Source organism: Sparassis crispa (genome assembly GCF_003851025.1).
Source record: "Sparassis crispa DNA, contig_000002F, whole genome shotgun sequence".
In the NCBI taxonomy this organism is placed as follows: domain Eukaryota; kingdom Fungi; phylum Basidiomycota; class Agaricomycetes; order Polyporales; family Sparassidaceae; genus Sparassis; species Sparassis crispa.
In genome coordinates, this window is record NW_020939749.1 from 2,062,794 (window position 1) to 2,086,972 (window position 24,179).

Here is a 24,179-nt window from a genome sequence, read left to right on the forward strand (position 1 = left end):
CGTAGATGTGAAGGTTCTAGGAGGGGTACGCGCTTAAATCGTCGATCTGCGCCTCTAACTGAACTGGTTACTTGAGAAGAACTATAAATATTTTTGTACAATACTATGCCCTACCGTCCCATCGGCACCCCCCTGCAAGTCGGCACCTCAGCATACCTCCCCCGTTTCTGCTCCCCTTGCTTACCTTCTTCATCTATGTTTATACTGGTATATCTCAAACAATTGCGAACTTGAACGACGGCGGACGGTCTAGAAAAATCATGTTTTATCACGCCGTGTCACGATGTTGTCACGCTGACGTGCGAAATGGGTGACTGATGGGTGACATAACGCGTTACTGCCGACTTGAGGGGGGGTGCCGATGGGACGGTAGCACAGGACGCATAACTCCTTTTTTCCCGAGGAAATAACTTGGAAAAATGCGTGGAAATCAACAAAGTTATACTGCGGGAAAAACATGAGGAAAAAACGTGTAAAAGAACAAAGCATTTCCGCAGTTTTTCCACTGGAAATAAGTTGGTCGCCAAATATGGTAGTTTTGTCCGGGTTTTGGCATGTCCTGGCATGTCCAGTTGCCTGATATGGTAGGCAACTTATTTCCAAGGGAAAAACTGTGAGAATGTTTTGTTCTTTTCTCACTTTTTTCTCGAGGTTTTTCCTCTGAAAATATATTATTGATTTCCATGCTTTTTGCCAGGTTATTTCCAATGGATAAAAGTGGTAATGCTTCCTGTGTAGGGTGTTAGAAATCGCGCCTTAGTTCCCAAATAGGAAGGTAGTGATGGCGGGTCAAGATGCGTCGGGGCGCGTGATTACGCGTCCTAAAATAGATTTCTGTATATATACAGTTCTAGACGCTCCACTTTATATAAGCAAATTTCCTTCTTTGTCTTTCTTTGTAATCATGCCCTCAGCTTGTCTGCCCTTGGGCGCTCCCCAATTTCTGGAGCTCCAGAAATTTGGGCGCTACTTTCCAACACTCCCCCTCAAGCCGATGGGCATTCCGAGCTTCTTTGTGAGCTTCTCGTGCCTCGGCTTAGGGAGTGACTTTGTTAGGATATCCGCTATCATGTCCTCCGTGGGACAGTAGTGGATATCAATATATTTATCCCTCAATTTTTCGCACACATAATGATGCTTTACATCAAAATGTTTGATTTCGCGTGGAATTGGGGATCACGTGCGATTGAGATCGCCGCTGTATTATCCTCGAATAAAATTGTAGGATCTTGTTGCTCGAAACCTATTTCTTTGAATAGTGTTTGGAGCCACACGGCTTCTTTTGCCGCTTCAGCGGATGCCATGTATTCGGCTTCCGTGGTGGATGACGCGACCGTGGTTTGCTTCTTTGAGCTCCACGTGATCGTGCCATTTCCTAATTTAAATAAATATCCCGAGATTGATTTGCGATCTCGGATATCATTCGCATAGTCTGCATCTGAGTAGCCCACAAATATGGATTGATCTTCGGGCTTGACATCTGCAATTGGCCCGTAGATTATTCCAAGTTCTCGCGTTCCGGATAGATAGCGGAGGACGCGTTTAGCAGCAGTCCAATGAGCCATTCTGGGATTGGCAGTAAATGAGCTAAGCCGTTGCACGGCATGAGCAATGTCTGGTCTCGTGGCAATTGCCGCGTACATCAGTGATCCGACGAGCGATGCATATCCGTTGTCTCGGTCGCATTTGTCATCAGTTTCGGGTTCTTCTTTTTCAAGCACTGTATTTGGATCAAGAGGCATCCCGACCGTGTTGGCTTTCGTAAGCCCATTCTTGTGTAGGATAGACTCAATATATTTTGTCTGAGAGATTTTGATTGTCCGCTTTGAACGGTCTCTCTCAATTTCTATCCCCACAATTTTTCGGGGTTCGCCAAGGTCGGTAACTTCGAACATATTTCGGAGTTCCCTCTTCAATTGGTCCATCAGTGCGCAATCATTGGTGAATATTAATAGGTCATCTACCCAAACGGTGACAATTTCTATCTTATCACCTTTGATCCGAATGTACGCACATGGATCCGAGAATAGGCGCTTGAATCCCGCGTCTAGTAACTTGCGGTTCAGCACGATATTCCATTCTCGGCCAGACTGCTTTAGCCCATAGAGGGTTTTCTTTAATTTACATACGCGGTATGTTCCATCGCTGTATCCTTCGGGTTGCCGCATATACACTTCTTCTTTGAGAGTTTCATTAAGATAGGCGCCTTTCACGTCCATCTGTCCGATCTCCCAATCTAAGATTGCGGCTAGCCCGAGGATAGCTCGAATGGTTTCGAGGCGGACTACGGGCGCGAACGTCTCGGTATAGTCCATGCCTGGGATTTGAGAATATCCCTTCGCAACCAGGCGGGCTTTGTATTTGATTATTTCACCCTCTTTGTTTGTTTTCTTAACTAGAACCCATTTATTTCCTACGGGTTTTCGATCTTCGGGAGGTTCCACTAACTCCCAAGTCTCCATACCCTGTAGTTGATTGAGTTCCGTCTGGACTGCCTGTTCCCATTTGGGCCACTCGAGTGATCTCTTGGCATCACTGAGCGTCTTTGGCTCGTCCGCATCCGCATTTCCGTGGGCGCTCATCACAATATAGACTAATTCGGCATTTGATTTATCTGGATCATTATCCAGATCTTCGTCTGCCTCTGGGTCGTGCATTAGACGGTAATCATGCTGAACTGTCTTTCTTCTGGTTCGTCTGGGCTGGCTTGGTGCATCCGTCCCGCTTTCCTCGCGTTGATCAGGATCATCATCCTGTCTGCGCTTTCGTGGATTTTTGGCAGGTGACTGTGGCGCGGAAGTTCCTAACTCCCCCTCGCGCCGCACGTCTGCGGTCGTTGTGAGGTTTGGGACTTCGGGTCTCCTTTCCACATGCGGCACGTCTGACGCATTGCTAGGTAAAGTGCCCGGAAATATATTTTGCTCCCCCTCACGCTGTGCTGTGAGGATAGGTACGTCGGATCCTATTTGCTCTTGTGGCACGTGAGGCGCGTTGCCGGGCAAATGGTCCGGGGAATTCGAAGAAAATTGGAAATTACGCGAGATTTTAATCTGGCGCGTGTGCGCATCATAATATTTGATGGCTTTGGGTCCGTCCATGTATCCAACAAAAATATACTTGTTGGCACGGGGCGCTAGCTTTGATAGTGTTGCGTCTTCTGTGAGGACCCATACGGGGGAACCAAATTCTTGCAGGTACAAGATATTTGGTTTCGTCCCATTCCATTTTTCTTCGGGAGTTGCCCCATTTAACGCCTGGGTAGGCGATCTATTTTTAATATAGACTGCATGAGCAATCACTTCAGCCCAAAGATAATGAGGTAGATCTCTCACATAGATCATCGCGCACGCTAGTCCAAGCAGTGTGCGATTCAATCTCTCAGAGACTCCGTTCTGGGATGGTGAGTACGGCGCAGTCGGACCCATCTCGATCCCTTTCATTTGACACCAGTTAATTAATTCGGTGTTCATATATTCTCAACCGTTGTCGAGCCTGAGTCGCAAGGGTTTATTTCCAAACTTGCGCTCGATATAGGTAATATAATTCTTTACCTTTTCTGTTACTTCATCTTTATGCCTCATAAATAGTACTGTACTTCGACGACTGTAATCATCGGTAAATGTAATAAAATATTTCCACCCTTGTAGAGCAGCTGTCTGTGCAGGTCCTCACACATCCGTGTGTGTTAATTCTCCGGGTACCTTGCTGCATTCGTCCGTCTCTTTGGGAAATGGCTTCCGCATCGCCTTTGCTTGGATGCACGCCTCGCAATTAATTTCATCTGGGCTTGGCGAGATTTCTAGGCCATCAACAAGCCCTTCGCGATATAATCGCGTAAGTGCTGGTTTCCCGATATGGCCATAGATCTTGTGCCACTCTTCCCAGGTATGCGGGCCGTATTCCTTAGCAGTATAGGTTCGCGCAGGTTGCGGAACTATTGGACGCAATTTCAATGAATATAGTCGTCCATTTTTCTTGCCTATAGCAAGAGTGTGTTTATTTTTATCTATTAGTATTGCGCGACTATTACCCATAAGTACTCTTCCTCCCGCGTCGTCCAAACGCATGATGGAGAGGAGGCTATTGGGTGCTGTCAGCGCATACAGTACACCGTGGAGACGGAATTTCACTTTCCGGTCTCCTACTTCACTTTCGACATCGACCGTACCGCGGCCCAATGCCTGTGTTGGTTGCGGTCCGATGCCCGTGATCGCGTGATCTTCGAGCGCCTGATAGGTCGCGAAGACTTCACGATGATTTGTAATGTGCGAAGTTGTCCCGGAGTCGGCAAACCACTCATAGAAAGAAGCAATTTCGCCATCAGATCCGAGAGATACAGTGTCGCTATCATTATCGTAGGCTATTTTTGCCTCATCCTCTTTCGATTCGACCTCGCGCACTTCATAAGCACGTTCCGTCTTTTGCCGTTTCATCGGCGGGCCCTGTCCGGCTTTGCCACCGCCTTTAGCCCAACAATCCGTGGCCTTATGCCCGAATTTTCCGCAATTCATACATTTGACCTTGTCGCGGTGCCGACACTCGTTACCAAGATGTCCCGGCTTTCCGCAGATCGAACATTTTTTGTATTCCCCAAAGGGGCGCTTCTTTCCTTTGGCAACCATGGCTTGGTCCGAGGATTGACCGCGCTCGCCACGCTCGTGCCTTCACCTATTTTCATCAAGAATGATGGCAATCAATTCTTGTGATGTAAGCTGAGGGCGCACGTTGTCAGCACCTTCGGCGCCAACATTGCCGCCCACGGCGCCAAAGTAAGAGCTGAGGAAAGAGTCCCAGCTCTCCGGTAATGAGGTAGCCAGAATGAGCCGGAAATCCTCGTCAGAAACAACCTTCCCCATTAGGTGGAGTTGTTCCTGGATCTGTCGTAGCTGTGTAATGTGACTGGAGATATTATCTTCTTCCTTGGCTTGCATCCGGTAAAAACGCCGGCACAGCGCGAGAATTCCATGCTGTCCACGCTGTTCCTTGACTGTGCGAAGCTGCTCCCACATGGCCCGTGCCGTCTCGGCTCCAGCGATGTGCACCATCTGGGAATCTCCCAGCGATAGCACAATTACGTTCTGGGCCTTGAGGTCCTTCTCTCCCCAGGCGCTAATCTCCGCCTCTCTCGCTGCCCTATTGGCCAAGGCATTACTCGGCTGCGGCTTCGGTGTCTTTCCGGTCACATACTCCTGGAGACCCTTATCATTAAGGATGGCCTCGACGCGGCGCTTCCACGGGAGCCAATTGTCTTCCTTCAGGAGCGGGATCCGGTAAGCATTGCTATTGCTCGTATTATCAGCACTGGTCGACATTATTTGTTCTCGTACTAGTAAGGGGGTAACAATTTTTGTAGCCACAATAGGGGCTGTTGTTATCCAAGTATTTATTGGTTAGAGCCGGGGCTCATAACCTGTTAGAAATCGCGCCTTAGTTCCCAAATAGGAAGGTAGTGATGGCGGGTCAAGATGCGTCGGGGCGCGTGATTGCGCGTCCTAAAATAGATTTCTGTATATATACAGTTCTAGACGCTCCACTTTATATAAGCAAATTTCCTTCTTTGTCTTTCTTTTTAATCATGCCCTCGGCTTGTCTGCCCTTGGGCGCTCCCCAATTTCTGGAGCTCCAGAAATTTGGGCGCTACTTTCCAACATAGGGCATAGTACATGTTCAGGCAGAATGGCTGCGCGGTTAAGGCGCGAGAATCGGGATCTAGTTCGAAAGAGTGTGGGTTTGATTCCAACTTCCATCTTATAAAGTTTGTTTTTCGAGGTGAGACTATACATCAGCAAAAGTCAACTTTTGGTTACCTCCATTTAGCTCCCTTATCTCCTTAATTAAGGAGGTCTCCGTTCTTAATTGGGCAATTAACGCCGATAAGGGTGACTAATGGAGGAATAAGAAAAAGGATCTCCTTATTTTTCCTTAATCAAGGGTATAACACCGGTAAGCAAAAGTTGACTTTTGCTGATGTACTTTATAGTCCGAGGAATTTACCGCCTGAGGTTAAGTATATATGGGAGGTCGGTCACATGGCAAGTAGTATGCACGATGAAGCTTAAGGCTGATTCGATTTACAAGTACGCTGCCTCGTATATGTCCTCTTCCTCGTCCTTTTTATATGTCGAGATCTGAGAGGCCCCGGTAATGGAGGTCCCCAGACCGAGACGAAGAGAAAACTGATGCGGGGGAGTCTGGAGAACACGAGCCGGGAAGTAGTAAGGCAGTCTGACTAAGGAAGCACAACGACCCTCTCGGTGTGCTGCTACAGCACCATCTCTTCCTGTCCTTCCATGGTTCTCTCACGACGACTTAAAAACCGCACCAGTCCACCAGGCGACTCTGACTCTGCGTCAGAAGAGTTCCCACAGCTTCAACGTCAGGACAAAGAGGTGTACCAGCTCAAGCAGGACCTCAAAGACACTGTGGCCGCGAACCAGGTACGGTATTTACACGCCCTTGCGCGTGCGAGGCATGGCTCACGACGTCGCGCATACAGTATGACAGATACTTCTTCACCACACGTCGATTTCTCTTCCCGTTTGGCATACTAGGTGTGTCTTGCGCTCTCTATTTCCTGCTTCTCTTACTCATTGCTATTTATGTCTATGTCTAGTTGGTGTCCTTGTCGGATTCATCCTTATCCAACCAACAGACCTGACTGAACTCCAAACCCACCTTGCTCTCCTTCTCGACGAATATGAGTTCACCATGCCTCAATTACCCCAGTTCGACATTTCACAGTTTGATCTTACCCGTGTAGAGTTCGAATGGCAGAGGCTATTGAGCCATATACCGGAGCCGTGGAAGCTCACCAGAAACGGTCTTGAGTTCACAGTCGGGGAGGAAATGGCCGCGAGGGGACTTAGCGCCACCCACCCCGTCGTTCTGATTCCTGGAATCATTTCAACCGCAAGTTATTCCACAAGTCGCTCCACAGATGGAAGGTTCTCACATTGATATGTTATTTCAGGGACTGGAGTCTTGGTCTACTTCCCCTGAGTATCGGTCTTTTTTCCGCCAAAAGCTCTGGGGCAGCTTCTCCATGCTGTCCCAAGTCACTTTCAACCGAGAACAGTGGATGGCTGCAATTATGCTTGACCCTATCACTGGTCTTGATCCTGCAGACGTAAAGGTTAGAGCTGCGGAAGGCATTGATGCTGCTAGTAGCTTCGTCCAAGGATACTGGCTATGGTGCGTGCAATTCCTCCCCCTGTTACTGACGCCGCCGTTCCAAGTTCACCCGCCAATAATATTAGGTCGAAAATAGTGGAGAACCTCGCAGTGGTTAACTATGACACGAATAACCTGCACCTAGCTCCTTACGACTGGAGGTTGTCCTTCTATAATCTTGAGGAACGCGATAGCTATTTCTCAAGACTAAAGACAACTATAGAAGGTTTCAGGTAAATGGATTCAACGGATATTCGCTGCTTCCTATGTGTTCCATCTTCCATTACACCAAGCAATACGACGACGTTGCGAACCGCACATTGTTCAATGCACGGATTGAACATTCTATCTGACTAGCGATTCACAGGGCTAGAGAGAAAAAAAGAGTGGTTTTGGTGGCACACTCCATGGGTAGTACAGTACGGTCTTGAAATTTTAGTCAGAGGTCGTACGAATCACTCATTCACTTTACTCCAGATTGTTTTGGTAAATGGAGTCAATCACGTACTTCGCTCCCCAGGCTTTCTGATGCACATCATCTAGTACTTGTGCGTAGTTCTTCACCTAGTTCTTGTGGTTGATGCAGTTCACTCCATCGCATATGCAGCATGAAGTGGGTTGAATCCCCGCAACACGGGCGTGGTGGCCCAAAGTGGGTGGAGGTGCGTAACGCCTGGGTTTGTACTAAGATGACATGCAATCCTTGTCGCACGCAGAATAACATCGAAGCATTCGTTAGTGTTGCTGGTACACATCTGGTATGGCACTCCGGTCAATGGATCATCTGAACAGCTGATGATAGTTTTGACAGGGAGTGGTGAGAAGCTTTGTTTGTCCCCTGTCTTACAGTAAGGTCATTGAAAGTCTCAAGGTCAAGTCGATGTCGGCGTTTCTTTCCGGAGAAATGAAGGATACCGTGCAAATTCATCCTGCCGGGGCGTATGGTAAAGTGCCGAATTATCAAGTTGCGCTTAGAACTGAAGCATACTTCATTGCAACAGTTCTGGAGCGATTCTTCTCGAGGAAGGAACGTCAAAAACTGTTCCGCAGCTGGGCGGGCAGCGCAAGTATGTGGATGAAGGTGGGTTGTCCCTATACTCGCTCCGTCTTGATCTGACAATACTCCCTTGGCGAAGGGAGGTGACGCAGTCTGGGGAAATGCGACATTCGCTCCGGATGATCCCCTGAATCACACCTACAGTCACGGCGAACTCATCGCGTTCCGTCAATCTGTGGTGGCGAACAACGAAGAGGATCTCACGAATATGACCTCTGCCGCAGCAAGTGCATGGGTATTGGAGCACACTCCTAGTCATTTTCAAGTAAGTTACGACTGTTAAATGGGCAGCCTGAGACACCTTATTTTGAACTAGAAAATGATTGCAACGAACTATTCTTTTGGCATCGAGAAAGACGCGGGAGCTCTACTACGTAACAACCTTGACCATCGAAAGTGGTCAAATCCGCTTGAAGTGCAGTACGTTTCGTTAGAAGAAAGAGCGTGCTCATCTGCTTAAAATACGGCACTCAGACTGCCTGATGCTCCGTCCACGAAGATATACTGTGTCTACGGACACGGAAAGGAAACCGAGGTGAGGTCATGGCTGCAATGATTGTGCACTATCTCAACTGAGAGACAACAGCGATCTTACTGGTTAGTCTCACGTATCATGACATGGCGTTTTCACTTGAGGATGCTGCTCTCATAAGGTATACCCGGGGTCCATATGAATACGACGACATTCAACCAGACGCGGAACAAGCCAGCTGCTCCAACGTGTCTGACTGCTTCTCTGCGCGTTCTCCACTCGACCTACCCCTGCTGCGTACAAGTTATATTGACGCCGAGTACACGGATGAGAGTGCCATGCCACAAGTGGTAAATGGAGTTAAGGTGGGCGAGGGCGACGGGACCGTCAATCTGCTCAGTCTGGGCGCCATGTGTGTAGAAGGATGGAAGAGAAAGCGCTGGAATCCATCCGGTATGCGAGTTACTACTATTGAGGTGAGTCCAGCCACAATGCCCTTCGCCATGTCATATCTTATTGGTCTGAAACGTTCCAGCTTCCCCACAACCCTGTCTCGACAATCCCTCGAGGTGGTGGAACTACAGGCGATCACGTTGATATCCTTGGCTCCACTGCATTGAATGAAATCATCGTTAAAGTCGCAACTGGAGTTGGGAGCGAACTTAATGATTCTTTCGTCTCTAATATCCGCGAATACGCGCGGAGGATACTTTGGGACTAACCTTGGAGGAGCACCAGACTTATAACAGTACGTAAACGGTAAACGTTATAGAGATGTATATAGAAGTTCGTTTCTCACGTGCCGCGCTTTGAACGAAATCCGCTGGTAGGAAAATCGAAGGAAAGTCAAACTTTCCTGGGAATATCCGTCAAATTCCCTCTGAAGCAAATTTGAAGAAAATCCGCAGGATTTGTTTGATTTCCTGCGAATTTCCTTTGACTTTGTCCGCAGGACTCGCTTTCAGCCCCTGCGCACTCTCGCTTGTTTCCTCCCACAGTACTCAAGTAAGTAAGTTGCTCGTAAACATAGTCATTGTAATAGCTTGTATAACCACATAATCTACAAGTTTACTACACAAGGGGGATACAAGACATAGCTAGTCTCCCGAAGGCAAACCAATAGTGACCTTGATGGGAGGACGGTCACAATATATAAGACATATGCGGCACACATGGTCAAACACCCGCAGAACGCGATCACGTGATGATTACGGGCCGGTTCATGTTCTCATTTCGGCGCCGCTTCAGTGGCATTCAGTGCTTGCTAATCTCCTACTACGGTCTCTCATCCTGCTATGCCATGGTCTCCAAACCGCTTCCGACACTAATAAAGGTGATGACCAATGCTTGCTGTCCTTCGTGGAACCAGTGCTGATACGGTTGTAGGAATCCTTGTCTCTCTTCCAGCAAGAACTGGACGCCGTGCGAGACATCATATCTCTTCCCGAAACTGAGGAGACTTGGGATGACATAGGAAGAGCCATTATGCGTTTTACCGCTCTGTTGAAGGATAATTCCTCAGAATTTCCTCATGAACTTACGGGCATGCTTCGGTCTCTCTCACGACCCCTCAATTCTGCGATCAACTCTGAAAGGACACGTTTGTCTGGCATAGCGGTTGACTTAATCGGCACCGTCGCTGAGGTGTTGAAGGGCTCCTTCGAGCCATTACTTCCTCTTTTCTTGCCGACACTTCTGACTCTTTGTACGCGAACAAACAAGGTCTTCGTCAGCAGGGCGCGAGTCTGCATCACTGCCATTATCGAGCAAACCCACTCAGTATCAATTCTATCTTACCTTACCGAGTCTGTCAAGGACAAATCAATATCTTTGCGTCAAACTGCGGCAGAAAGCGTTCTCATTTGCCTGAGGAGCTTCCAACCGACAGTCCTGGATAAAGAGCCTCGTATCGTTCAGTTGGAATCTATCATCAAAGTCACCGCGACAGATGCTAGTGCCGACGTGCGTAAAATCTCTCGCAAGATATTTGACGCATATAAAGTTCTCTTTCCAAGGCGGGTGGATCAGTGAGTGGCTTTTATTTGCTTTCCTTCTTCCAAAGCTTATGTGCATACAGATTCACAGAGCCTCTAACTCCCACTATCAGAAAGTATCTCGATATCAAACTGAAACCCCCATCCCAAGCCAAACAGCCCAGTCGCACTGCATCTGCGCAATCATCATATTCTGGCCATGGACCTTCGCGAACGAGAATGCTCTCGTCTTCTACGTCTGCGCTGCATCACTCGTCCTCTACGGCGCAGAACGTTATACGATCGAGGACCCGTGACCGCGCGTTTTCTTCGTCTGAATCGTCGGCACAAGGAGGTCCCAGCACGCGGACAGCGAAACGGAATCCTACTGCACCTCTTGACGGTGTTGCTATCCAAGTTGGTGCGAAACGTAGCGGCGGCATGCCGGTGCAGAAGCCAGGACGGACTGCTGTGACGGATATGGCACCACCGAACAATGTTCCTATTCGGACCCGTGACACACAAACGGTGTCAACTGGTGAACCTGGCAAATCGTCGGGACAGGACATGAGTGCTATGCGAAGAGGCCCTTCCCGCCCAGGCCCAATGACGACGATGGCGTCTGCATCTCACAGTCAGTCTACCTCTGGCTCTAATTCCCATCCTGAGTCTGGTCGACCGGAAGCAGAGCCGCGTACGACAGCCACTCGACCGCCCGAAAACTACGGCGGAAAGAGTGGACCATTACGCCCGCTGTCGGATGATGCATGCAAGACGCCTTTGACACACGATACTCTCGATAAATCCGGGCGAGTAGTTGGCGGTGCCAGACGTGTGTTGCTCACACACGCGACAGATTGTGCCCAGAGTGGTACATTCGGGCCCAAGCACAAAGACGTTGTGGCAGGCGAAACGTCTTCGCATGCACCATCACTACCGACTTCGATTGACTTAAACGCCTCGATCGGAACTACCTCTACACAGGACAGTGTTGCTCCGCTCAAGCGCATTAATGTCAAGGATAATGGAAAACCTGTACCTATAGCCCAAGCAAGTGCAGCAAAGGCCATCGCCTTGCCCCTTTCCGGGACGACGACAGAGGACGAACATCTACCAAAGGGACGAGGCGGTAGACTAGCACCGAGTCTCTCTAAAGCATCAACTGTGCGGAAGGGACCGAAGGGTGCAAAGCCTGTGTGGGGCCGTGCCGCTGCCTCTGTGAAGGTAAACGCAGCTTCGAGGGTCAGCCCTGAGATCTCCAACAAGATGGTTCAGAATAAACTGCCATCTGAACGTGTTGTAGGGCTGCAGACGTTGCCTGAGGAAACGCCCCTTCCGCCAAGCCCAATAGAGGCTAAAAATCCAACATCCGTCCCCTTGCCACCGTCTCCGACGCTGCGTCCCTTTGCAGAGCGAACTCCTACACGGGCGACCATCGTGGAGAAAACACCAACACCAATCCTCTTTGTGGAAGAGACTATCACCCCGCAGCGCCAACCCAATGCCAACGACGTGCTCAGCAATGCTGAGCAAACCCCCATTTCTGCTCTAGTCGCTTCCATTGAGCAAGGCTTTTTGTTCACACCAGGCGCACCTCTGTCACCACCAGTAATGCGTCTCGAACATTGCTCGTCGTTTATCCTCACCGAGAGCGACGCACAATGGGACGGGGCAGTAGGCAGCACGGCGCGTTTGAACGTGGGACGAATGTCCTGCGAGTATTCCACCGGAGCGTTCGACGACTTGGACACCGATGACAAAAGATCACATCAGAGCAGGCGCGTTCCAAACGACTTGCATATGAGACAACAGATTGGATAGGCCGAACAAGAAAAGGTGCTAGGAGGGCGTGCGGGAGAGTACTGTGTATGAACGTAGAGGAATATTTCAATGGTTTAATGCTCTAATGTTCGTCATCAAGTAGTGACTTAGAAGAAGTCAGAGACCATCAGAGATGAGGTATAACTGACGCACTGTCCATGGAAGTGTGAGAGCTAATGGGTCAAAAAGCGTCTCCCCTTGACCCTTCGTCTTTGGAGGATCTTCTGCCCATTTACGCTCCTCTTCCTCGCGAGGAAGCCATGCTTGCGCTTTCTCTTCCGTTGAGAGGGTTGATACTCTGTTCCCCGTGATTTATGGCGCGCCTGCTGGATGATAGCAGAAGGCAAGGACAGAGACACTGGATTGCGGAATGCGCACGCGAGGAGGACGGAGGGGGTGGGCTGAGGGAGTAGCGGGCGACTGGAGAGGATGGAGATCAGGGACGCGACGCGAGGAACGGGATGCAACGTCGGGGGACGTGCGAGGACGCGAAAGAGCTGGAGCGGAATGCGAGGCATCACAGGAGCGAACGATGAGCACCCTGCGACGAACGGCGAGCAGCTTGAGGCTGCGGCGAACAGCGAGCAGTCTGCGCGCGACGGACCCCGATCAGTGCGCCCGATGAAAGACCCCAGACACTGCAATTGTTCCTGAGAGGTCAACCTCAGCCCGTTCAGCGTTAGGCTCAACTTCGTCTCTACCAAAAACCACTCTCTGCGACACTCCTTTCCTTACGCTTGTGTATGTTCCATAATGCTCACTCCCACTTCTTCCAAAGCTCGCGTCTCAGGCATACCCACTCCAAGCAAGTCGACCAACATTCCGACCCCCGGCAGACCTCGTTCTGCATCCACTTCAGCTCAGTTTCAGACACAATCTCATGACGAAGAATACATATCCAAAGCATTCGCTGATGCCATCAGGGCTAACGATCCCGCTCAACATCGCTATTCCCGCACCAGCGATGTCTCCGTCCCTTCCCTCTCTCCCTCCTCAGCCCATCCGTCTCATTCTGGTCGTCGATCTGTTACTGGTCGCCCATCCTCTGTCGCTTCCTCGTCGTCCGCCGTCAGTTCTGGTCCCTCTCGCACTCCTGCTACCAATCCACGATCTGCCCGTCCACCCAGCCGTCAGTCTGATGTCTTCGCCCAAAGCTCCGGCCGAGCAGGGAGGAGCTTCGAAGTCGGTGACAATGTCAGGATTGAATCCCTGGGTTTCGAAGGTACGTTGAGGTACTTGGGTGAGATTGATGGGAAGCCTGGTCTTTGGGCCGGAGTTGAACTGAGCGGAGGATTCGCCTACAAAGGCAAGAACAATGGCACCGTTAACGGGTAAGTCTTCCCCGTGGAATGCGTTTATCTGTAACGCGACATTGGAACCGTCTCCTCTCATGGTGAATGCCATACCGCGCAGCAGGTACATCTTCTGTCGAACAAGACAACACTGGGGCTGCGGCAGGTTAAAACGGTGGCTTTGTTGTTGAACGTCCTGCGGCTACCTTAGTACAGTCGGGAATGTCTGATCCACATTTTTTTCTCTTGCTCCCGAATTTACCTGGAGTACTTGCCGGAGAAGTGCCAATCGATATTCACTGACTCATTGGTTTCCAAGCAAACAGTATTTCGTCTGTCCCCGCAGTTGTGGAGTCTTTGTCGCATCAACGAAACTTTCTCTCCCGACAGTTGGCTTTGGGACAATATCTCGTCCCTCTTCCGTCGCTTCCACACGCAGTGGACGACTGACCCCCTCACTTTCCGGAAGAATGACACCATCTACCTCTGCAGGCATGCAGAGTGGTCGTAAGACCCCGTCCATATCCATGTCCAATGGTCGCGTTACACCATGCACGAGTAACGGGCGAGTGACACCGTCTGCACAGGGCGGACGTAGGACGCCAGGCATAGTCCCACCGTCGCGTATCCGCTCTGCTGGTCCAGATTCGTCGGGGAACCCGATCACTCCGATGCGTGGGGCACCACTGCAGAATTCTATCACGCCAGGCTCCCGTGCATCTAGGTATGTTGGGATGACTGCCAAACAACTGAGTTCTCGCGGTGCAGGAACGAGGAGTCCTCCTCAAAAATCATCTGGTGCTAACAGCCCCACCCGTTTCACCGGCCTTTCATCCGCAGGACCTGGACATTTGTCCTCACCGACTAGAGGTTTATCCTCACCTTTTAATACCCCCAAAGCTATTTCCAGTGGACGTACATCTAACGTTGGGATGGGCATTCCGTCGACAACTCCTACTAAAAGTCGAGCAATACTTAGCACACCCAGAGCACGAGTTCCGAGCTCCATCGCAATGCCACCCCCAGCTTCTCCTTCTGGTTCGCTGATCTCAAGCCGCAGCATCTCGCTGGATGACCCTCCGTTCAAGGAGCGCGGAAACGGATCGTTGACGGATCTGGAACTCAACGGGAAAGCGCTGCAAGACAAAATTGCAGAATTGATATCGGGAAAGCCGTCCGGTCCTGTATCTCGTCCAGAGTCCTCCGCATCGGTCACCTCTAGCGCTGCCGTAGAGTTTCAAACTCAGATCGAGCGAATGCAGACACAGCTGGAAACGTTGGAAGGGCATAATCAACGTCTGCGGACCGCCACGAGCGTTCACGAACGAGAGGCACAAGAAGCAGCCGAGCGTATGCAGAAACTGCTTTCTGACCACAAGCAGGATTCCGCTCGCATAATAGAGTTGGAGGCCTCGGTCAGGACCAATGAACGCCTCCTGGGTGAGCGGGACAGTGCGATTGAAGCCTTGGAGAGGGCAGCCCAGCAAACTGCAATGGACATCGACAAGATCAAAAGTGAGGCTGAAGCTCGTCTCAGGGATGTCCAATCGAAGTTGGATGACAAGGAAGCGCTTGTCAATCATCTCAAGGAATCGATTGAATTTAAGGAGGGGCGCGAAACGGAGAACGATGCTGTGCTACGTGCCAAAGACGCGGAGATCGCATTACTGGGGGCCCGTGTGGAGAAGGCGTATTTGGAGCTCGAGGACGAGCGGAGGGAGCTGGGAGGGCAGGTTGACGAGTTGCGGAAGGCGGGTCAGGTACTTCAGTCTATCGCCTGGTGCAGCCGGATCTGTCTGACGTGGTTGGAATAGGAAACGATCGCACTGTATGAAGAGCGACTCAGCACTTCCGAGAGCAAGCGATTCGATCTGGAAGATGAAATAACGTCACTTCAGGATCAACTGAGGAAGTCGACTGTTTCACCGTCACCGAGCGCAATAGCACACCATACCAGTTCTGCTGTGGAAATCGATAATGAAGCCCTCCGCGATCAAGTGCAGCATTTGCAGAAGAAGATCCTCACATTGGAAGATCGGCTCGAAGACGCTCACCTGGCCTTGGAAAGAGAAGATGTTGCTGTACGCGAGCGGATGACGCGATATAAGGAGAGGGAGGACGGCATGAGGGAGGAGTTGCAGGGACGGAGGGATGAGGTCGAACGGCTACTCAAGTCCGAGGAAGGTGCTCGTCAGCGGGTCGAAGAGATGGTGGAGGCGTTGCGGGAGAACACGGTGGCTTTGGAGAATGCGAGGGCAGAGATCGAGGGTTTGAGGAGTGAAATTGTGGCAAGTCACTCTCGTCGCGTTGATGCATGCAAGTATTCACCGGTGCGTGCAGGTCTTGGAGGCAGCCAATATGAGCGGCGGATCGAGCGGCTCGTCCGAACGGCTAGCGGAAGTGGCGCAGCGAACGGCGAGCGAGCGTGGTCGCCTGATGGATGAGATTGTGCAGCTGAAACAACAGCTGGCAGCTCAACCGGGCGATGGATCCAGCAGCCTCGCAAGGACAGGCGGCGCAGTCCACGATCTTGCCGAAGCCGTCAACGCTCTCAAGTCTGAGAAGGCGACGGTAAGCGGTGATGCATATGAGGAGTGCAATCGCTGATGCAATGCAAGTCTAGTTGCAGCAGCTCTGCGATGATCGGGAGGCCGAGCTCGCGACCGAACGTGATGTTGTCGCAGACCTGCGTCTCCTGGTCGAGGAGCGCAGCGCTGAACTGGAGACGATTCGCAAGAAGTTCAATCGTGAGCTGCCTGTGAATGGGCTCGACGCCGGAAAAGGGATGCCCGGCTCACCGTTCAAGTATGACATAGCTGCGGCGCGAGACGAAATCACCGGATTGAAGTGTGCGATTCAGTTTATAAACGCGGAAGCAGGTTTGACATTTCCGTTAGGCACATCGTCCAGGAATTACAGAAGGAGAATTCTGCGGCGGGTCAACGAAACAAGGTGCTGGAATCGGAGAACAGGCTGCTGTTGTCGGAGACGGAACAGCTCCGGGAGGTATGTGGGAGCATCCTGCGGGGGATTTTCTGGCGAGTGACGGATTCTGGACAGGATCTCAAGGCGCTGGAAGAAAACGTGGAGCAGAGCATCCTGCGAGAAGAACAGGCGCTGCTGTCTGGGGAGGACAGTTCCTCTGTATCTGCATCGGGCGATGCGGTTGCGTTGCAGAAGAGTCTCAAGGAGGTCAAGGTGAAGTACGAGGTGCGTGTTCTACGGACGAATGGACCGCAGGTAGATCGCTTATGGGGTCTGAGATAGACTGATCTCGAGCAACTGCGCAAGAAACAAATGGATGCAGAGATGAAGACTGCACGTACGATCCACGATGTGGGTGATGTGGATGATGCATATATGCGGCTGTTGACCGAGATGATTGGCAGCTCAACAAGGAGATCGGCGAGCTGGAAACGCTGATCGAATCCAAGGTGCGTGTTGGGCGGCGGGCGCGACGATTGACATGTGCTGACGGCGGACGGTTGCAGATCTACCGCGAGGTTAGTGTGGTGAGAGTGTCGATGGAAGTGGACTAATGGATGCGCGCACAGGACGAACTGGAGCGGGAGCTGGAGCGGCTGAAGGAGAAACTAGCGCGGAGCCAGAAGAAGACGTCGAAGACGGAGCTGCGCGAAGACGGGGCGTCGAAGCCAGAGGTGGGGGCATCATCGACGGAAGTGTGCGAGATCTGCGAGCGGCCGGGGCACGATATATTCACGTGTGACCTGCTGAAGGGGGAGGGGGGGCGGATGGGGGGAGGGAGCTCGAGCGGGGGAGAGGAGTCGGAGCTGGTATGCGAGGACTGCGAGGGAAGAGGGCACGTTGCTGCGAACTGTCCACACTCATTGGATGTGTTCTGAGGGGGTCACGCTCGTTTCGCTATCTAGTTTTATTTTTGTTGTTGTGAGAATCGCGTATACCAGTATGTAGTTATGCATTCCGTTCTGTAGCGTATACAAATCGAGGTCGTAATCGGATAAACGTGTGCAGAGGGAGTGATAAGGAGCGCAGGGTTGACTTCGTGACTGCGATGGACGTCTACAGAGAACTGGAGACGGGCAGACGAGGGAGGATGGATGTGATACGAACCGTGGACATGCACACGTCTGGAGAGGTGAGCCAAAAGCCAGGAGATATCGGGGATACTGACTGGATGACAGCCGACGCGAATTGTGGTGGAGGGGTATCCAGAGCTGATGGGGAAGACGCTGCTGGAGAAGAGGGCGTATGCGAGGGAAAAGCTGGACTTTATCCGACGACGGTGAGTGGGGAATAAGACGATGGACGAAGCTGATATGGGTAGCAGATTGATGTTTGAGCCGCGGGGACACGCGGGGATGTACGGAGCGATACTGGTGAAGGAGACGGAGCTTACGGAGAGCGGGGAGGCGGACATTGGGGTGCTGTTCTGTCACAACGGTGAGAGAGTCGGGGTAGGGGAAAGAGAGAGACTGACGATAGGGAGACAGAGGGATACTCGACGATGTGCGGGCACGCGACGATTGCGCTGGGACGGTTCCTGGTGGACACGCAGGACAGGGGAGTGTTCCCGCGGCGGGGGCAGGTGAGGTACGAGGAGGGGAAGAAGGAGACGGTGGTGCGAGTGCACGCGCCATGCGGGGTGGTGGAGGTCACGGTGCCGACGGTGGAGGAAGGAGGGCGGAGACGGAGCGACGAGGGGAAGAGGGTCCGCTTCACGAGCGTGGCCAGTTTCGTGGGCGGGCTGGGGGTGGCGGTGAGGACGCTGGGTGGGAGGACGGCGCGGGTGGACGTCGGGTACGGAGGCGCGTTCTACGCGATCGTCGACGCGAACGAGCTTGGACTGCACGGCCGACTCCGCGAGTGCGCGACGCTCCAGGCCGAGTGCGCCGCGCTCAAGGCCGCGCTGGGCAGCTGGGACGCGAGCGCACTGGTCGAGCACCCGCAGCACGCGGAGCTCGAGTACGTGTACGGGATCATCGTCGTCGACGGGGAGCTCGCCGTGTGCGTCTTCGCCGACGGCCAGATCGACCGCTCCCCCTGCGGCTCCGGCGTCTGCGCTCGCCTCGCCGTCGCCGTCGCCCGCGGGTCCGTCGCCGTCGGGGAGCGCCGCCCGTTCCACTCCCCGGTGAGCGCCGCGGACCCCGCGAGCGTCTTCCTCGGCCGGGCGGTAGAGTCCACGGCGCTCGTGGGGCGCAGCGGCCGGGAGTGGGCCGCGGTGCGGGTCGAGGTCGAGGGGCGCGCGTCCTACACCGGCGCTCACGCGCTCGTCGCCGAGGACAGCGACCGGCTGCCTCCGTTCCTCGTCCTATGACGTATATAGTACCGTAGCTATCGGATGATGTCATCGCTCGTGGGGTATACATACGCTCCGTCGCGCACTCGTCCTTCCTCGCCCCGCCAATATGTCCTACGCCTCCGTCGCCGCTCAGAATGCTCCCCCGCCTTCCGCTCAGGTATGTCCCCTTCTCCCTCCTCGCCTGTGCCCGCTCCCCGACATCCCCTCCCCAGCCCCATCCCGATCCCGCTCTCCTCAACACAACCGCTCCCTCCGCAGACAACATCGCAGACGATGCCGCCAAAGTGAACCTCGTCGCCCCAGACTTTACGTCTCATCCACAAACTCTCACCTCCCTCGACGCTCCCCGCCCTCAGACCGTCCAAGGCCCGCCATCCCCCCGTCCCACCAATGACGTCCGTGACTCCCACGACGACCTATGGCAACTCACAAAGCACTACCTCTTCCATCCCGCCGTCGCAGGTGGCTCACTCGGCTTGAGTAATTCTCCTTTCATCTTCACTTGTACTATTTCTCACCTTCCCCTAGTCAACGTCGGCCTCATTTCCGGGGCCGGTTATCTCTACTACTCCAACCCTCGCTTCCGCACCGACACCAAGCTCATCGCCTCCACCGTCGCCGCTGCCCTCTCTCTCGGTGCCGCCCAATCCTACGCTGCCGAGCAGTACCGCAAGACTCCCGCAGGACAAGAGGAAGAGCGAACGGCCAAGCTCGAAGGCGCTGCCCTTTATCGCTCTGCCCACGAACACTTCCTCAGACCTGCCGTCCTTGGCGGTCTCCTCGGTGTCTGTCAGTATGCCTTATCGATCTCCCTTACTTTGTCCTGACGCCCTCCTTTCAGTGAACACCGCTGTCCTTGGCACTCTCGGCTATTTCGCCTACGCGAACTGGGATAGACCTCACTGGGATAGGCGCACCGTAGCCAGCATCTCCGTTGCACTGCTCACCTTGTGGTCTGGCGAAGCGTGCGTATCCTCTTCGCTTTTATCTCGTTTACTCACTCGGCCCCCCAGATATCTCGCTGAACGCACTCCTCGCTGAGTCCCGGTGGAATAAAGCTTAATCCCTCCGAGTTTCAACAATACTTTACACAGCAGCATGTAACCCCGGCTTAGGGTTACGACGCGGCTTCTCTCGGTTTGGTTGACTTTCGCCATCACGCCTTCGTTGCTGCTTCAGATCTCCCTGTACAGTTGCGGACAATCAAATGCGGTAAATATTTTGGTCGAATTATTGAGTGACCGCAAATTACTGGAAACCTGAAAGAATTGCGGGAATATACAGTTTTTGACCTTAGAATTTGACTGACACGAGCCGATTTCTCTAATTCTTACTTTTACCCTGTTTGGTCTTCAAATTTTGGCCAACCCTCTTAAAAATAGATAAAAATGCGGAAAATCGAGTTTAGAGGAAGGTTTTAACAAGTCTAATTGACGCGGTGGTCATCGGCTTGACTCGAAACCCAGGCAGCGTCTGGATGGCTCATGACACTCGCAGCGCGAGTCACGTCCAGCGGACAAGCTCCACAGACTGGCGGGGGTCTCGGGAGCGCTGCCTCTGTCGAGGCGGAAGGTGTTTCCCGGGTCGGACCCCCCCGCTTACTAGGTGGAGGTGTGCTTCAGGGGTGCTCTCCCTCCTTGACCCTTCTCGCACCCCCACCTTGCTAGGAACATCGCGAAGTGCCATTTTTCGAGCTTCATACTTCTCTTTGTTCACATCTTTCGAATCATTAAGCGCCCTTATGTCATCTCCGAACGATGGCTCCCACACCCAGTCATCCGATACATCCCGACAACTCACTGGGCACCAATTTGAACAAGAAGGTGTTATCGCATGTGAAGCAGCCATGGAGGAATTTCGGAAGTCAAAAATATCTAAAGCAGAGGCATCCATCCAGCTCCTCGAGGCCATTAGCTACCATGACACCGCCCCTGAAGAAGAGGCAGCGAAACGGTCAGCTTATGCCGTCTATCTTGCTGAGCTCGACGAGATCGAATCTGCCCAACGAGAAGCTGGAGACAGAGGCGCCATTCAGGCACCAGGCCCATCGGAGAATTCTGCTCAGATCCTCGCTTCTTCAGAGGCTCTCGAGCCCTCCTCCGCAGTTGGAGACAAGCGCAAGAGAGATGCCTCTGATGACTCAGACTCAGAGTGAGGAAAGAAAGTCAATGAATCTCTCTTCCCCTTCTCCAAGTCTCTTGGACCATCTTTCCTCTCCCCTGAGCTCCAACTTACACTCAAACTCAAGGAGAACTACACCCGAGACCTCGCCCTCTCTCGATAGCGAGTTGTCTGTCATCCCGACTGCCCTAATGTCCCAGAATCGGTATGGAATGACATCCTTAGCAACCGATATGTCGACCTTGACAAGATCTTCACTGCCTTCTACACCATCGATGGAGATCTCAAGCAATCTATCAAACTCGGGGACCTTGAGGTCACAGCCGGCACCCCGGTCAAACCCAGCTGGCACATTTCTCGGCACGGAGACTGGACCAATGCCTGGGTTAAGTACCAGCAAGCTGTCTCCTTCATTTTCCCACATCGGCTCTGCGAGCTCCAAGGTTATGCCGACCACATTAATGAGTCATTCATCGCCATGTCTGATGTGCAGGCCTCCCGGGTTCTCAACTATGACCGAGCTGTCCGAAGTGCCGTCGGGAGAAGCAACCGACTCCTTCTCACGGACCTCTCCAGCTTTAACCATCTCTACACCATGCATATCGTCGCAGGTGGAGGTGGATCCTCTTCTCAGCCGCAAGGGACCTCAGGAGGAGCCTTCTCTCGAACTGCAGAGATCTGCAGAAAGTGGAACTCCGGAAATTGCGATCATCGCGGATGTAAATACAGACACATCTGCTCAGTCTGCCGTGCCCGAGATCACGCCGCCTGCATCTGCCCCCAGAAAGGTGGTTCCTCTGCGGACAAACGAAAATAGGTACCCACGCTTTTCCCGTGGCTTCCTCTGGGAGCATTGTGACCAATATACCACTCCTCTCGCATCTCTCTCGGAGCATCTCAGACCGATCCCCGGACCTCCTCAAAATGAATTGAATAATCCAGTCTCCCTGCGTACCATTACCGATAATTCAGATCTCTTTCAAGTGGTCACACCCATCGCTGTTGACTGCTTTGAAGCCCTGCTATCCTCCCATCCAAATCGCCCGCTTGTTGACTCTGTCCTTCGTGGCTTGAGAGAAGGCTTCTGGCCATTTGCTGAGACTGATCATTTGGAATTTCCTGACACGTGGGATGGCGGGAGCATTCCCCTGACTGAGGAGGCATCAACATTTATTTCCCAATATGCTGAAGAAGAAGAAGGCCTCCAACGATACTCTCATCCATTCGGACCAGATCTCCTTCCGGGGATGTACTCTATGCCTGTTCATGCGGTCCCTAAGCCACACTCCTCTAAGCTCCGTTTTATCAATGACCATTCAGCGGGTCCATTTTCGCTCAATGCTATGATTGATAAGGCTAACGTTGGGATGCGACCGGACAATGTCCAAGACCTCGGTTGCAATTTGCTGCGAGTGCGTAAGCTTCACGGTAACATTCCAATCTGGCTCTTCAAATCCGACGTGAAGAACGTGTATCGTTTAATCCCCATGCACCCTTTGTGGCAATTGAAGCAAGTTGTCTCTGTGAACGGCTTACGACGCATTGATCGATGCATGTGTTTTGGTAGTCGCAGATCTCCGGACATATGGTGCTCATTTATGAGCCTTGTCGTCTGGATTGCTATTCACATATACTCGATTGAGGCCCTCCAAGCCTACATGGATGATAATTTCGCTTTTGACCTCCTGGCCCATCTTGTTCTCTATGAACCTTATCATCGCTACATGCCTCACCAGCAAGTGATGCTCCTTCGTCTTTGGGACGAGTTACAAATCCCACATGAGGACTCGAAGCAAGTTCACGGTCACGCGCTCACAATTATCGGCTTTCATGTCGACACGCAAAACATGACCATTACTCTGCTGCAAGAATCCTGCACAGCCCTGGTTACGCATATTCGTGATTTTGTGACCAATGCCCCTCGACGTCGACATCCTCTCCGTGACTGGCAACGTCTTCTTGGTTGGATCAATTGGGGACTCAATGTTCAACCTCTCCTATGCCCAGCTTTGCAGGCGGCCTACACGAAGATCCGAGGCCTCGCTACCGCATGCACCAGTGTTCCTCAATGCCCGAGTCAAGCAAGATCTACTTTGGGTTGCTGACATGCTTGATCGTCATGTCGGCATCTTCATGCTGCGAGCCACAGCCTGGGGCCCCGCTGATGCTGAACTCACAATTTTTTGTGATGCTTGCTTGACTGGAATTGCCTTCTGGTGCCCCCGGCTCAATAAAGGATTCATCGCAGATGTTCTGACACCTACTCGACAAGGTGAAGATATCATTTTCTGGTACGAAGCCCTCGCAGTCCTATCTGCCTTACAATGGGCTATCTCTCTCCCTTCCCGATACTCTCGCATTGCTATATTTACCGACAATCTCAATATTGTCCAAATTTTCAATTCGCTCCGAGCGAGCGAAGGCTTCGAAGACCTTTTACTTTTTGCCTGCAGTCTCCTTATTGCAAGTGATGTCGACCTTCGTGTCTGGCACATTGCTGGAACTGACAACCTAGTGGCGGATGCGTTGTCACGCCATCTTATCCATGTTGCTTTACAGCATGTTCCTCAGCTTCGCCTCCACACCTTCATATCCTCACGAATCACGCTGGGGGATGCCGCATTATGATCTTCATTGCTGCATCGTCCAGGCAACCTCACCGGGAACCCTGGACGTTGGATCGACTTGTCCGCGAGCGAGCAATCGCTCTCGGTCACGCCATTGACCACTCCACCCAGCTCACTTACACTTCTCACCTGCAATCCTACTTGACTTTTTGCAAAATACATGGCTTCCTCATTGACCCAACTCCCGATACACTGTCCTTTTATGTTGTCTTCATGTGCCACCACATCAAGCCCGATTTGGTCGATTCTTATCTTTCCAGTATTTGCAACCAACTCGAGCATCTTTTCCCCAACATCCGTGCGGTTCACCGCGGCCATCTTGTCGCACGCACTCTCGCAGGTTGTAAAAGGATGTTTAATTCCCC

At 52.1% G+C, this 24,179-nt stretch overlaps 11 protein-coding genes across 11 annotated transcripts; 7 read left to right on the forward strand and 4 right to left on the reverse strand.

Moving 5' to 3' along the window:
- Nucleotides 1-1,139: 1,139 nt before the first annotated feature.
- SCP_0306800 (hypothetical protein) lies at nt 1,140-3,341 on the reverse strand (the record flags this gene model as incomplete). The annotated part of the gene is made up of 1 exon (XM_027756069.1): nt 1,140-3,341. One exon carries the CDS (start codon nt 3,339-3,341, stop codon nt 1,140-1,142), a length of 2,202 nt encoding a protein of 733 aa, XP_027611870.1.
- A 327-nt stretch (nt 3,342-3,668) lies between these two features.
- On the reverse strand, nt 3,669-4,622 carry SCP_0306810 (hypothetical protein; the record flags this gene model as incomplete). Its single annotated transcript, XM_027756070.1, has 1 exon — nt 3,669-4,622. One exon carries the CDS (start codon nt 4,620-4,622, stop codon nt 3,669-3,671), a length of 954 nt encoding a protein of 317 aa, XP_027611871.1.
- Nucleotides 4,623-4,664: 42 nt separating this feature from the next.
- Nucleotides 4,665-5,312, reverse strand: SCP_0306820 (hypothetical protein; the record flags this gene model as incomplete). Its single annotated transcript, XM_027756071.1, has 1 exon — nt 4,665-5,312. The coding sequence occupies one exon, from the start codon at nt 5,310-5,312 to the stop codon at nt 4,665-4,667; it is 648 nt and encodes a 215-aa protein (XP_027611872.1).
- Nucleotides 5,313-6,290: 978 nt separating this feature from the next.
- Nucleotides 6,291-9,420, forward strand: SCP_0306830 (Phospholipid:diacylglycerol acyltransferase; the record flags this gene model as incomplete). The annotated part of the gene is made up of 19 exons (XM_027756072.1): nt 6,291-6,437; nt 6,497-6,551; nt 6,614-6,909; nt 6,971-7,191; nt 7,257-7,403; nt 7,538-7,589; nt 7,648-7,656; nt 7,714-7,718; nt 7,778-7,832; nt 7,887-7,928; nt 7,982-7,987; nt 8,042-8,114; nt 8,172-8,251; nt 8,307-8,492; nt 8,544-8,647; nt 8,702-8,762; nt 8,814-8,824; nt 8,881-9,175; nt 9,235-9,420. The coding sequence occupies 19 exons, from the start codon at nt 6,291-6,293 to the stop codon at nt 9,418-9,420; spliced, it is 2,031 nt and encodes a 676-aa protein (XP_027611873.1).
- A 579-nt stretch (nt 9,421-9,999) lies between these two features.
- On the forward strand, nt 10,000-12,493 carry SCP_0306840 (hypothetical protein; the record flags this gene model as incomplete). Its single annotated transcript, XM_027756073.1, has 3 exons — nt 10,000-10,032; nt 10,086-10,726; nt 10,777-12,493. The coding sequence occupies 3 exons, from the start codon at nt 10,000-10,002 to the stop codon at nt 12,491-12,493; spliced, it is 2,391 nt and encodes a 796-aa protein (XP_027611874.1).
- A 173-nt stretch (nt 12,494-12,666) lies between these two features.
- On the reverse strand, nt 12,667-13,011 carry SCP_0306850 (Probable 54S ribosomal protein L34; the record flags this gene model as incomplete). The annotated part of the gene is made up of 1 exon (XM_027756074.1): nt 12,667-13,011. The coding sequence occupies one exon, from the start codon at nt 13,009-13,011 to the stop codon at nt 12,667-12,669; it is 345 nt and encodes a 114-aa protein (XP_027611875.1).
- A 235-nt stretch (nt 13,012-13,246) lies between these two features.
- Nucleotides 13,247-17,648, forward strand: SCP_0306860 (predicted protein; the record flags this gene model as incomplete). Its single annotated transcript, XM_027756075.1, has 11 exons — nt 13,247-13,824; nt 14,105-15,545; nt 15,600-16,073; nt 16,126-16,356; nt 16,409-16,632; nt 16,683-16,791; nt 16,846-16,995; nt 17,053-17,121; nt 17,175-17,219; nt 17,277-17,288; nt 17,340-17,648. 11 exons carry the CDS (start codon nt 13,247-13,249, stop codon nt 17,646-17,648), a joined length of 3,642 nt encoding a protein of 1,213 aa, XP_027611876.1.
- Nucleotides 17,649-17,818: 170 nt separating this feature from the next.
- SCP_0306870 (hypothetical protein) lies at nt 17,819-19,081 on the forward strand (the record flags this gene model as incomplete). The annotated part of the gene is made up of 4 exons (XM_027756076.1): nt 17,819-17,902; nt 17,949-18,049; nt 18,095-18,207; nt 18,258-19,081. 4 exons carry the CDS (start codon nt 17,819-17,821, stop codon nt 19,079-19,081), a joined length of 1,122 nt encoding a protein of 373 aa, XP_027611877.1.
- Nucleotides 19,082-19,172: 91 nt separating this feature from the next.
- Nucleotides 19,173-20,107, forward strand: SCP_0306880 (hypothetical protein; the record flags this gene model as incomplete). Its single annotated transcript, XM_027756077.1, has 5 exons — nt 19,173-19,223; nt 19,279-19,546; nt 19,595-19,855; nt 19,908-20,031; nt 20,080-20,107. 5 exons carry the CDS (start codon nt 19,173-19,175, stop codon nt 20,105-20,107), a joined length of 732 nt encoding a protein of 243 aa, XP_027611878.1.
- An 805-nt stretch (nt 20,108-20,912) lies between these two features.
- On the forward strand, nt 20,913-21,221 carry SCP_0306890 (hypothetical protein; the record flags this gene model as incomplete). Its single annotated transcript, XM_027756078.1, has 1 exon — nt 20,913-21,221. One exon carries the CDS (start codon nt 20,913-20,915, stop codon nt 21,219-21,221), a length of 309 nt encoding a protein of 102 aa, XP_027611879.1.
- A 478-nt stretch (nt 21,222-21,699) lies between these two features.
- Nucleotides 21,700-23,292, forward strand: SCP_0306900 (hypothetical protein; the record flags this gene model as incomplete). Its single annotated transcript, XM_027756079.1, has 1 exon — nt 21,700-23,292. The coding sequence occupies one exon, from the start codon at nt 21,700-21,702 to the stop codon at nt 23,290-23,292; it is 1,593 nt and encodes a 530-aa protein (XP_027611880.1).
- Nucleotides 23,293-24,179: the final 887 nt, after the last annotated feature.